General features: G+C 42.6%; 1 protein-coding gene across 2 annotated transcripts in view; it reads left to right on the top strand.

Annotated features, from left to right (window-relative positions):
* Positions 1-9,255, top strand: part of TP53INP (Tumor protein p53 inducible nuclear protein) — a 33,373-nt gene extending 24,118 nt beyond the window's left edge. For both annotated transcript variants that reach the window (XM_080273531.1, XM_080273532.1), the window contains exons 3-4: positions 3,930-4,528; positions 4,765-9,255. In XM_080273531.1, coding sequence (XP_080129657.1) covers positions 3,930-4,528; positions 4,765-4,923 — 758 coding nt within the window. In that variant the 3' untranslated portion in view covers positions 4,924-9,255. The remainder of the gene's footprint in view (positions 1-3,929; positions 4,529-4,764) is intronic.
* The last annotated feature ends 3,705 nt before the right edge of the window (positions 9,256-12,960 follow it).

The following is a 12,960-nucleotide window of genomic DNA, read 5'->3' as shown; positions in this document are numbered from 1 at the left end:
AGCACACTCTAAAAGGCTGCCACGGCGTTCCACCGTATAGTGTCTTCTACCATCACTGGTAGATACACTCACTCTCTTGTAATTTCGAGGCATTGTGGCTTAGTTCATCTCACACATCATCTGTTATATAAATGCAAAAACAAAGATAAGCATGCAGACTATGTACATTGTACAAAATATGTTTTATTACATATAAAAAAAGCAAATTAGATATGCTGTCTGACCTCAGCCCTTTAAATATCCATTGTCCGAAGTCACCCCTTTAAATCCCAAAAATGCGTACACATTCACTCATGTCATGTTTACATACATTTAAATTGCAGATTTTAACCCTTTCTCTGTTCCAATCTTCAAGTTAGACGTTAAAGTAAACCTCTAAATGTGTATAAGCGTGCGGTTTGTTATGGTTCGTTCACACCAGACCAAGTTTTCCCGTTTTCATTTTTTCACCAAAAAATAGCATTGTCTTTATTACAATATATTCACCAGTGGAAAATAATATTTTAAAAAGATAATTATACATAACATTTTACAAAACCTATGGAACATTATCCAGTTTAAAGATATGCGATATCTTTCTTCGTTTAGCAGCTGCGTAGCATTTAATCTTTTTATGCAAATTTCGTCCGAAGCCACCCCGTGTCCGAATTCACCCCGGTTCACGGTAACTCCTCTGCCTGGTTATACAGATGTCCCTCCACTCCATCAGTCCCACAACAGAAAGGTAATGGACTGCTGGAAAAGGACTGTTTCAGCCTGCAGCCTGTTGAGTTTATGTGCAGTTACTGCTAGTATTTTAACTTTTTCAGTCCAGCAACTTTTTAACAACTACCACTTGGTTTACTGTACTCAACTTAGTAGAGACCTTAAACTGTAGTGGTTTGGTGCAGTCTTTGGTAACCTCTGGTACAAGAAACTATTCCTTATCAGAATTCGATTGTCCGGAAGTAGCAAAAAAAAAAAAAAAAAAAAAAAAAAAAAAAAGGTCACTGAATTGAAGTGGTCGGGCATAAGTGAAAGGTTGTGAAGTATGGGACTGAAATTTTTTTGGTGGAGTAAGGCAGGTGTGACAATGAAAGGGCAGTGCCAGTTTTGTGTGTGTGTGAGAGAGAGAGAGAGAGAGAGACTATGAGAGATTGCAGTGAAGATTAAAGAGTATGGGACAGTAGTATGGATGGATAATGTTGACAGTGCAGTTATGTTTTGTGTGTATAACAGATACTGATCTGGCCATGATTATCTGGTGCTGTGTTATTTGAGGGGTGATCTTAACAAAATGATCTCAAGGCATTTCTGTTCTTAATCAATTATGACCTTTATGACTGTTTTGCGCAACCTCTCTCGTATTGATTTGTTGTTGCTGTAGCCCTAGGGTCCTCCAAACCTGAATCCAGTTGACTGCTGGCAGAAATTGCTCTTCTGCAATCCATGAACCTCATTTTGGGAGGATAGGAAGTTGAAGGATGCAAGGATGTTTGTGTAAGCAAACAGCAGAACCACCTGGTTATATTTCCCACCACATGAAAGTGTCCCATTATAGAACTCCTTTGATGTGTTAAGTGGTATGTTTCCATCCTGGCTCGACCACAGTGTTTGGACCCCGTATACAGTAAACTGTCTTTGTAACAAACCTCTTTTTACAGAATTTTGGCTTTAATGAAATCTTTGGGCCAGGTGTAGAATTTACCTGGGTTATAAGGTGGATGCAACTAACTAACAATGATGTTAACAAGGCAAGAGGTGTCATCAGAAGTGGGAGGAGTGGAAGAGAGAATAATTGGAGGAGAGAGTGTACTTTGCCATGAGAAGGTCATGGCAACCATGAAGTAGGTTAAATGGACAGAATTTTATTGCCAGGAGATATGGTCAGATGTAAACAGCACTGGAGGAGGGTTGTAGTTGTAGTTTGGGTTTGGTTTTTCTTCTGATTCATTACGAATGGAATGACTCTGCCTGAAAGGTACCATAAATATGAAGCACATCTATATGTACTGTACTGGTATGCATAGTTCTGCCTGGAAAGTGAAACCTTAATTCCAGAGGCTTGAATGATTGTGTGACCAAACCCATTTTTGTGGGTGTGCTATTTGATAGTTCCTACTTCGTTGCTTTCTCTACCTTTTTCTCTTTGTTACCTCTCGTGATTTTCTAGTTGGGAATAAGGGCTTGAGTGATTATACAATTAGCTGTAGGTAGCAGTACTGTATATTATTATACAGCATTACTGTCAGCAGAACCCTAGGACAACAGACAGTATTTCAGTGCATTTGGGACATTGAAGATTGTAGCTACTTCCTTAACAAGTTAATATTTTTGAGTCCATATTAACCTACTGCATGCCAGTGCCATTTTAAAACAGTGTGACAAAAATCTGCGGTCGGTGCCAGTGCCATTTTAAAATGGCTTAAAATTAAAAAATTCACTGTGACCGTATTTTTCAAGATTCATGGGTAAAAATTGGCAGGCATGTATGGTAACCCTTCCTATACCAGGCCGCAGGCCATCAAGGCCATACCCCCACTCGCTTCCCCCCTCACGCTCGCTGTGCCTCACACTGCCTGTGTGACTCAACCAGTGCTGTACATAGTGAAGGCATGTTGTAAATATTTACACATAAGTGTAAGGACTATACATAGTGAAGTCAGGTTGTACCTATCATCAAGTAAGTGTAAGACAATGCATTCACGGTGAGAGGTGCAAATTGTGACAGATGTTGAAGTAATAAGTAATCAGGAAAGTGTACTAAACATTGCTATACCTTCCCAGCATAAATACCTGAGTCTACCTTACATAGAAAACAGCTTTCTCTCACCTGCGTGGTGCGCGTGAGAGAGCGGGAATACCTGTATATGAGTATGCAGGACTCGATAAAACCCATTTCCGAGCTTCAGTGAATATTTTAATGGTGAAATTCATTGTTTTCACATCAAAATTTATCATTATAGCCCCCTCAAAAAAAGATTAAAAAATGGCCGGCACGGAGGCAACCCGTAAGGCTAAAAACAGCTGGCATGAGGCGAGTTAAATTTTAACTCTTTCAGGACACTGATGTCTTTCAGCTTATTGCTACCACCATAGGATTGGAAGAAAAAGAACACTCTAGTTTATTAGGTACATAAGATCTCAGCAAAGCTCATTGTAATGCTGGAGACAGCAAAATAAAATAATTGTCATTATACTGTACTGAAGGATTAATATCAGGTGCCTTATTATGAGCAAGAAAGTTTGGCACTATGAGTATATGAAGATTAATATAATTTGTTGTAAATGTAATCTTGTGGTAGGTAGGGGCGCTCACCATCTACTCACTCAATGCAGTGCTGCTCTCGGGTGTCTGCCCTTTTCTCTCCTCCATCCTTCTTTCCTTCCATCCTCTTCTGTCTTTCTTTTCTTCACTCTTTCCTCGTCCTTCTGCCTACGGGTGACTTTAGACTTTCCCTTATGTCTTTCATTCCTTCGTTCTTTTCTCTTCCTTCTGCATGTGGGTGACTCTACAATGAGTGACAAGCCAAATGGTTTCCTTTACTCAAGGAAACCATTTACTATGCAGGGTGGTAACCATATAACCAAATTATGGCGTCTGGTGGTTTAGTGGGTAATTACGGCACTCCAGTCGGATAGAGCTGGTGAAGGTTTATATCCAAGGGATGGTTGGGGTGTATTGCTCATGTAATGCCACTCAGGGATGAGTGAGGCTGGTCACTTTCATCTTAAATGTCAGGACCAACTTACCTAGCCCCGGGCTCCCATGCTCCTCATGGGGCAATGTAGGATTGGATGATGATGATGATGATGTAAATGTAATCTTCCACTGACTTTCCTGTGAGTACCCAGTATTCCTTCACTGAGAAGTTTGTTGAAAATTATTGTTTTGGAGCAGTGCAGGTGAGGTGTGGCGTGGCACTAATGGTGGGGGTGGTGTTTGGCAGAGGTTGGTGCAGCGAGTGGTGGTGGTGAGGACCAGAGCTTGCAGGAGGAAGCAAGTGTGGGTGGTACTGCAGCGGTGACATCAACACCATCACCAGCTATCACCACCACTGTTACATCTGCAGTCACCACCATCACCACCACCAACATCCAACCATCGCCAGCATCTTCTGTTCCATCAACCCCCACCCCTACTGCTGGTGGGGCCGATCTCAGCGAGGGTGGGGCCCAAGGATGGCTGGTGATGCCCCCTCCCTGCTTCACACGCTCCCAGGCTGCCCCCCTCGCCACCTCTCCTCTTGAAAATTTACTGATAGAACACCCTAGCATGTCCGTTTACCTGCCACGCCCCACCTACACCAGTACTGCCTCCATCAGAATATTCCCCCAACGCGTTTTGTCTCACTCGCATTCTTCCCCCTCAGCCTCTCCCTCCTCTCAGCCTGCTACTGCAGAGAGAGAGGAGTCCCCCATGAGAGAGGAGGTTGGTAGTGAGGGAGGTGGCCAGGTAGTTGAGGCGGCCGCAGCGCCTCGCACGGGGGTGGCACATAGATCACCCTCTCTCCTCCAAGCCATTGACATCTTAAGACCAGCTCAGAAGGTCAGTTAGCTACTCTAGACATCAATTTGATGGTTATAATAACTTTCACAGGTACACAGTATCATAGTCTTCTTTAAAGTTGTTTCATTATGTATCTTTTAATGGTTGGGAAATCTGTATTACATGTACTGTACTTGATTTCAGATAATGCCATACAGTTGTACCTGACTGAAAGAGTGTTGTAAGAACCTGGGAGTGTTGTTACTTTCCCCATTAACTAGATTTGTTGTGTACAGGCTCAGCGTCGGCGTGAGGAGCGACGGCTGAAGCGGACACCCCTGGAGCGTTCCAACAAGGCCCGCATGGTGGCTGCTCAGGGCAACAAGCGTGCCAAGAGGTGTGACATGATGACACCTGCTAAGTTCTCCCGGGCTGTCAACAACCGCAAGTGTTAATTGTGATAGGCTGTGAAACTACCAATCCCTTTCACTAAAATGGTGTACTGTATTTTTTTTTTTGCCCCTTCAGTCTGATGACGTTGTTATATTTTTTGTATATCTAAATGGTTCAGTTATCATAGGAGAGGCTTGAAACCAGAGGAGCTGGATGTAGCTTCAATGGCCCTTTCACTGGAAGAGATCTTCCCTAGCTGATCCTCTGTAGGTAGCAAGAATATAACAAAAAATGTCAGTAGATGGAAGGGTGTTACCATACTTGTTATTCTTGCAAGCAACAGACAAATTTATACAACTTATGAAAAGCCTTGGGTAGCTAAGTTAATGAAGGATATATGTAACCCCTCCAGGTCTTCAAGCCTGCCAGAGGTGAATGAAATTGTTTGGTAGTTGCAAGAATGTAGAGTAAAAGGAAAAATACATCATCAGATATTGATTACTAAGGGATGATGGCTAGGGTTTCTTCAGGAAACACTCTGAGTGCACTGAACATGCTGTATTGCAGAAAATAATGGATGTTTTGCCTTATGTAAATGAATTTTCTTCTTTAATACTGAAATAGTGTTAATAACTCAAGTACTGGTATTTGATGTTACAAGTACCGGGTAGTTTTTTTTTTTTTTTTTTTTGATAGTGGGAACATTTTAATTTTGCGTGAAAGTACAGTAATATAGCGATTTACAAAACTAAAATTTGATTACCTCTATGGTATTTTATCCTATTACAGTACTGTAAAGAATGTATTCTTTCCTGAAGTTACTGTTGGTGGTGTTTTCTTGATATTTTTAATCAAATTTTTAGAAGTGCATCATTTTATTTAATGCCATGAGGCTGAAGCATTTCCAGACTGGATAAAATATATGGAAGGCAGCACTGTCACAGAGATGCCTATTTGACAAGTGGGCCTTAAAGGGTTTAAGTTAATGTTTTAATTGTTCAGGAATCTCTTCTTGATATAGTGGTCACTGTTTTCAGAATCTCATACTGAAAAAAGTGAGATAAAAAAAAAAAAAAAAATGATGCTGAAAGTATGCAACTGATATTGCATTTATGCCTGAGCACCAAAAATTATATGTATTAAATAATAACAACTACAGCTGGCGCAATGGAAGTCTGGACCTAGTCAGGGCACTACCAAAACAACAACAAATCATCATAGAAAACATTTATTTACGAACAGAAAATGTACTTCAGTGCTTACGTTAGTACTTTTCATTTCCCCCTTGGCTTTGATCACCTCTTGCATTCTCCTTGGCATACTGTCTACTAGATTAGTGAAGTAATTGATATCCATCTCCAGACACCACACACGCTTGATAACCTCCTGGAGCTTGGGCACTGACGACACTTTGGCAGCCTTTACCTTGTCCTTGATCTCTTCCATGCATTTTCAGTACGATTTAAGTCGGGACTGTTGCCTGGCCATGGAAGAATGTGAATATTTTTACTCTGGAGCAACTTCTTCACTTTTTGAGCAGTGTGACAGGGGGCTGAGTCATGCATGAAGTTGGAGGTCCTGTGGATAGCCATATGATCAAATAGATGCCTCTTCAGAACCTCACTGTATCGAGCAGCATTCATTGTGCAGCTTTTCGGTAAGAAACACATACCACCTCTGCCCATTTTGGCACTGAAACAAGCCCAAACTATCACTGAGGGACTGTGCTTTACGGTCTTGATGATGTAGCGCCTATCATACCTGTTAGTCCTCTCTGGACTGCGTACCTTGATTCAATGTGAGCTAAGCACCTGAAATGTACTTTCATCTGAGAACATTACTTCACTCCAGCCTTGGATGGTCCAGTGCTGATGTTGTCTTGCAAATTCAAGTCGTTTCTTCCTCATCTTTTCTGTCAGGAGAGGCTTCAGTGCAGCAGTACTGCTGGGGATCTTGAGGTCTTTCTGAAGTCGATGATGTATGGTTCTTTCAGATACATCTTTCAGCAAATCAGGGTACATATCTTTCAGTTGTCTAGCAGTCAAATGTGGGTCTTTTAGCACAGCTTGCTTCAGTAACCTGTCTGTAGTTGGCGATGTCTTCCTTTTAGGTCATAGCCTGTCTTTATGTTGGGGAATTCTGTTTTTTGGCAGGCGGCGGGCAGCTGCAAGGAGTGACAATGGTAGATTTTCCACGCCCAGTTCGAACACAAATATCCTTAATTTTTACATTTTCCTCTCTCATAGTTAAAATTCGGGCTTTTTCTACATTAGTTAGTGGCTTGGGATCCGTCTCCAATGATTCACTAAGGCAGAGGAGGGTGTGAAAAAGAGAGCTTTGAAATTAACAAGGGCCAGGCAGGACAAGAAAATCTGACGTACTCTCCCATCCAAAGTCAGGCAGGCACTGAGCTCATACTCTCACAGCATGTGGTGATAAGCCTGTAAAGTTGCTAGAAATCAGAAAAAAAATCCACCAACTAGAGGAATTTTCCCACAATATTTCCTGGACCGCACCAAATATATGGTGTAAATTATAGGGTCCAGACTTCCGTTGCGCCGACTGTACATTTCAGTTCTTATCCAGAACTTTAGCCTTTAAATGTATGTTGTATTAGTGACATTGCCTCCAGTTTAGTTTTAGCAGACTTTGAGATTATCCAGATCATTTGATGTGTACACTTAAAAAAAAATATCCCGTCAGATGTTAAGTGCGATACTTAGGATTAAGGGAAAAAAAATATTAAAAAGTATAAAATGAAAAATGTACATATAAAAAATGTCTTTCATAATGAGTGTATGTTAAGCACTTGCCTGTATGTTTTGTGACTGTTATAATTACTAGATTTTGGATTGATGGGAAATATGTGTTCTTAACCTCTTGAGGTCAGTGACGTGTTTCCAGCCTATTCTTGCCAACTCCAGTTGATTTTATTCACTTTAGAATGAACTTTTGTACCTGGAGGGGTTAGATTTAGCCTTCATTAACCCTTTAATAATGAAGGCACATCATTGCTGAGTTAAATTGTCTGGAGACAGCAAGATTAAACTGAAGAAGCGTCGTTGCAGTGAAGAGGTTAATTTCCAAGTGTTGTGTAGATGCTTCTGAGTGCTTTTGCCATTTACTGTTTCCAGAGAATCAACCACTGCCATTATTATTTCAAAGATTTCATCAACATCTTCAATTACCAAGTGGAGTTTGAAAGAATGGCATTGCTTAGTTTTAAGATAATGGCAATATTGATGTACATAAAATGAGCCAGCTGGTGTAATGCAAACGATCTCACAAGTGTAAGAGTACATTTACCTAGTCTTTAGGTGCTGCAGTGACTGTGAGGATGTTTTTTAAATATGCGCATTGTAAATTGAACATTCATTACTCATGCCACACCATACTATTTTTACAGCTGTAAAAAAAAGTAGTGTACATTGTTGTATGTATCAGTGTTTACGGTAATCACCAGTACCAAGAGAACCTTTTCCACAGAAGGTGTACAGTCAACATTTACCCATTTCAGTACCATGATGCCTTTTTATTGTATTCTTGCAACTATGAGACTGTTATATCTTGCTTATGTGAAACCCTGTAGTGAATAGGTTAATGGAGACACTTTCCAATGCCTCCACTAAGAGAGGTCTCCTAGTGGAGACTTTGTCTAATCCCATCAATATGAGCATTATGAAGGGTGTTACTTGTAGCTGATGACCCGGATTTGTGCTGGATTTTGGCACTAGGTTTTTATTGTTCGTCTTCTATGAAGGGAGTTGCTTAAGTTAAATAAAATAAGCTGATAGGAGCATGAATCATCAAATAAAAGAGGTAGTGATGGTATTGAAGTGGTGAACCAAGTATCTGTATTGATGCAAAGACACACACAGCTCAGGGACTAGTTTTATCACATGTCATTATGACCCCTCCCACCATCCAGTCATTTGTGTCATTCCAGTGTTTGCTAAGAAATGTTTGGTAGTGTGGCAGCGTGGTCGTGCAGCCCAGCACCGGAGACCAGCTGGGGTCTGGGGTCTGGATTTATACTCAAAGTTATGATCAGTCCTCTGTTGTAACTGGGAATTATTTATAGGAAGAAAAATTATTGGGTTTGGAATTAGACAAACTTCAGACAAATTTACCATCGATCCTTTGTCATAACTGATTCATTTGTACAGGAGAGTCCTGGGAAGTGCAGAGGTCTCATGTTTCTTCATCAGTCAAACACAAAGCACAGTTATGAAAGGAAATTGAAGTTTTTGTTTTTGTGGGGAGGGCAGAGATTGGTGTACAGAGTAATCCCTTGTTACTATTAAAAAAAAAAAAAAAAAAAAAAAAAAAAAAAAAAAATGGAGGAATATCAAAAAGGGAAAAATCTACCAATCTTTTCTTCTTGCAAAAACTTTCACAGCCACAACAGTGGACTGATAGTAGGTTTGTGAATCTGGCCCCTGCTCGGCTTCTATATACAGTAGACTGGATTGCAGAAGTGTTGCTCCCTGTCAGTGGAGTATTGACCTGATGTGTTGCTGTGTTGTGTGAGGTAACCACATGGCTCACTAAAAAAATACATATAATAGAGGAATTTTTTCTTAACCAAGGCACAAAGTGTATATTTAAACTAATTGTGTGTATAAAATAGTACAGTACCAAATTAGTATACAGTACATGATTTAAGTATGATCATCTTGGTGTAAATACTGTATAGTATTTGAAATGATTGTAAATTCTTTTATTTATTTTTGTCTTTTAAGCCTACACACAGTTCCATCTTTTACATCCATTGTCATCAGAAATTAGATTATAACATTATATTTCAAGATAAACCATAAAATGCCAAACTTTGTTGTTTGCATGATCGTCAGTCCCAAGGGTATTATTTTTTTGTTAGAGCGGTTATGTCTATGTATGTGGGTGCGTGCACCCATGTAAGGGTGAATGGAGATTTCAGTGATGAGTCGTCTGTGAATGTTGGTATGCATCCAGAGGTCAGTCTTGAGCCCTTTGTTGTAGTAGTAGTGGTAGTAGTTGTTCCCCAGGCAGTCTGGCCGAACAGCCTCGGGTCCCTAAGGAAGGCCACAGCCGAGACTGTGCTTTCCCACAGAGCTCTCAAGGAGTATGTTGTGTGTTGGCGTAGGTGAGTGTGTGCAATGCAGTCTTCCATAATGTGCTTAATAGTATGGGATGTTGTGTTGCATCCTGGACAGGCATCAGTGATGGAGTCATCCAGCCACTTCTGACAACTCGAGAGGGCTGGATGATGCCCACATCTCCGTCTGGCCAGGTGTACCCTGTCTTCATAAGAGCGATAGGATTCAGAAGGGTGAATATCAGGAGGCTGTACATGCAGCTGTGTGTTGTCTTTAAGTGACTGAATGAAGCGGCGAGTGATCCAAGTATGAATATGCTTCTGGAAGCTGGTCTGAGGCGGGCGAGTGGGAAGAGATGACAATTTGTGTATGAAATCGTGTGCTGGATGTTGTTTTGATGTTCCTTGGTGTGTGTGGATGTGCTACCATGTAGTGTAGTGGATGGTGTGGGTTTGTGGAGGCTGCGGCGAGAATTTGGGTGCCTCTCATGTCTAGATGATCCTTGACATTGAGGACTTTGGTTTCTTGGTGTAGGTGGTTTGTGGGTGTAACAGCTGTGTAGCCTGTGATTATTTTTAGGGCCTTGTTCTGTATGGTCTGTAGAGTGTTGTACTGTGTTTTAGTGAGGTTAGAAGCCCAAGCAGGGCTTTCATAATAATTCATCACTGAACGTTTATGTTGTTTGTATACTGTGGTGGTGGTTCCTTTGTTGCGTCCAAATGTTGTATGGGCAAGTGACCTCAAGGCGTTGAGTCTTGGTGTTAATTTAACTTTAATGTTTAAGATGTGCTGTGGAGGCACTCGCCATCCACTCACTCGATGTAGTGCTGCTTTCGGGTGTCTGCCCATTCCTCTCCTCCATCCTTCTTTCCTTCCATCCTCTTGTCTTTCCATCATTCTTTCCTCATCCTTCTGCCTATGGGTGACTTTACACTCCCTCCTTTGTCTTTCATTCCTTCATTCTTTCCTCTTCCTTCTGCCTGTGGGTGACTCTACACTGAGTGACAAGCCAAATCGTTTCCTGTATAACAGGAAACCATTTACTACGCTGGGTGGTAACCACATAACCAAATTATGCGCCTGGTGGTTTAGTGGGTAATTACGGAGCTCCAGTTGGATTGAGCTGGTGAAGGTTTATATCCAAGGGGTGGTTGGGGTTTATTGCTCACATACCGCCACTCAGGGATGAGTGAGGCTGGTCACTCTCATCATAAATGTCAGGACCAACTTGCCTAGCCCCGGGCTCATACGCTCCTCATGGGGCAACGTAGGATTGGATGATGAATGAATGAATGTTTAAATGACATTGATGTAAGTTACACCAAGGATTTTGTGTGTGTGTGTGTGTGTGTGTTTAAGGGAGTGTTGTTTATGGTGAGGTGTGTAATGTGAGTGTTCTGTTGTCCAGTTTGTGAGAAGGGTCACTATAGCCCCTTGTTTATGACCAGAAATGGACTCCCGTGGGAGATGTATGCTGATGATTTGGTGTTGATTGCAGAGAATGAAAGGGAGGCAGAGGAAAGATTTAGGAAGCGGAGAGATGGTATGGGACACATGGCCTTAAGAGTAAATTCAGATAAAACGAAGTGATGGTGTATAGGGCTCATGGCAGTACTGTCAAAGTAGAGGGGGAGTTGCCATGTGCGATTTTCCAGATGACCTTGTGCAGTGTTTGTGATAAGTGCGTGCATAAGCGATGTGGTGGTACTAGAGGTTGACGCGAGATAATGCTGATTTCATGTCTGCGGTGTCCGGGAAAGCATGTTGAGATTGTCAGGTGTGAAAGGATTGATCTAGCTGGTGTTTCTTGAGTGGTTGAAGAGTTTTGTTATTTGGGAGACATGTTATGTGCTGGAGATGGGGCTGGAGCTAGCTCTGTGGCTAGAGCGAGGAGGGGTTGGAAAAAGTTCAGGGAGCTGTTGCCTCTCCACACACACAGAGGGCTTTCCCTCTGTGCTGAGGGATCTTTGTGTGCGGCATGTGCTAAGAATGTAATGCTGTATGGCGGTGAGACCTGGGCAGGATATTCGCAGGCTCAAATGTACAGAAATGACAATGATTAGCTGGATGTGCAGAGCGTCCTTGAGTGAAAGGCCTGGGGAGGCTAGGTTTACGATGGTAAGTTGATAGGCGGAGTGGGACTGGGATGTATTGGTGGTGTGGTGAGGAGAGGTAGACTGAGATGGTCAGGGCATGTGTAGAGGATGGGGGATGATAATGGGGTGCAGAAAGTGAGAAGTGTTAACGATAGAGGCAGGCCGAAAAGAAACTTGGGACGAGGTGACTGAGCGTGACCTCAGGGATAAAGGACTGAACAGGGAAGCTGCCAGAGGTCGAGCAGCATGGACAGCTGCCATTAGATTGGCCAAGGCCAACGCATGTAAGCATGTTTGAGCCTTTTAAAACGAAATGAAATGAAACTATTGCCTAGGTTCCCCTACAAGTTGCTCATCATTACCATCTAATCCTTTTGCTGCCCGATTAGGAATGTAGAGGTGTTATGGTAGGTGTTCTTAGGTCCACCTCTCGTCCTTAGAACACTAGCTACTGAGCCGGGATTCTCTTTCGAGACCGGAACTATAATACACAACAAGAGGAACAGGGCATAAAAACTCGGCTGACCAACCTTACACGTATATTACCTTAGTTTCAATCAGTACAGTACAATGAAAATAGTATACACAGATAGGTTAGGGTCCGGGCTGCGGTGGATCTGGGCTGCTTATAGATGGCGCCCAGGCGTGGGAGGTAGCTCGTCAGGTGTGCCTTCCCGTAGGAGGTGTCGCCCGGACAGGGCTGCTGGTCGGCGTGGAAGGAGGCCCTTCCCTGGTGGGACCTCGATAGGGAAGGCGGTCCTCTGGACAGGGGCCGAACAGGGCAAACAGGCATGATTGCCTCCGCCTGCTCCTGGAGGAGGGCTGCCTGCTGGTGGGGCTGGGGAGGTCACGGCCCGGAGTCCTAGGGGTGCCCCAGGGTGTCTGGGGGCTGCGGTCTCCGCAGGGTCAGACCCGCCGTCAGGAG

This window comes from Coenobita brevimanus, chromosome 55 (assembly GCF_032717465.1).
Source record: "Coenobita brevimanus isolate Jiangsu-jjx chromosome 55, ASM3271746v2, whole genome shotgun sequence".
Lineage (NCBI taxonomy): Eukaryota > Metazoa > Arthropoda > Malacostraca > Decapoda > Coenobitidae > Coenobita > Coenobita brevimanus.
Note: the sequence above shows the minus strand (reverse complement) of the source record. Positions and strands in the feature narration are given on the sequence as shown.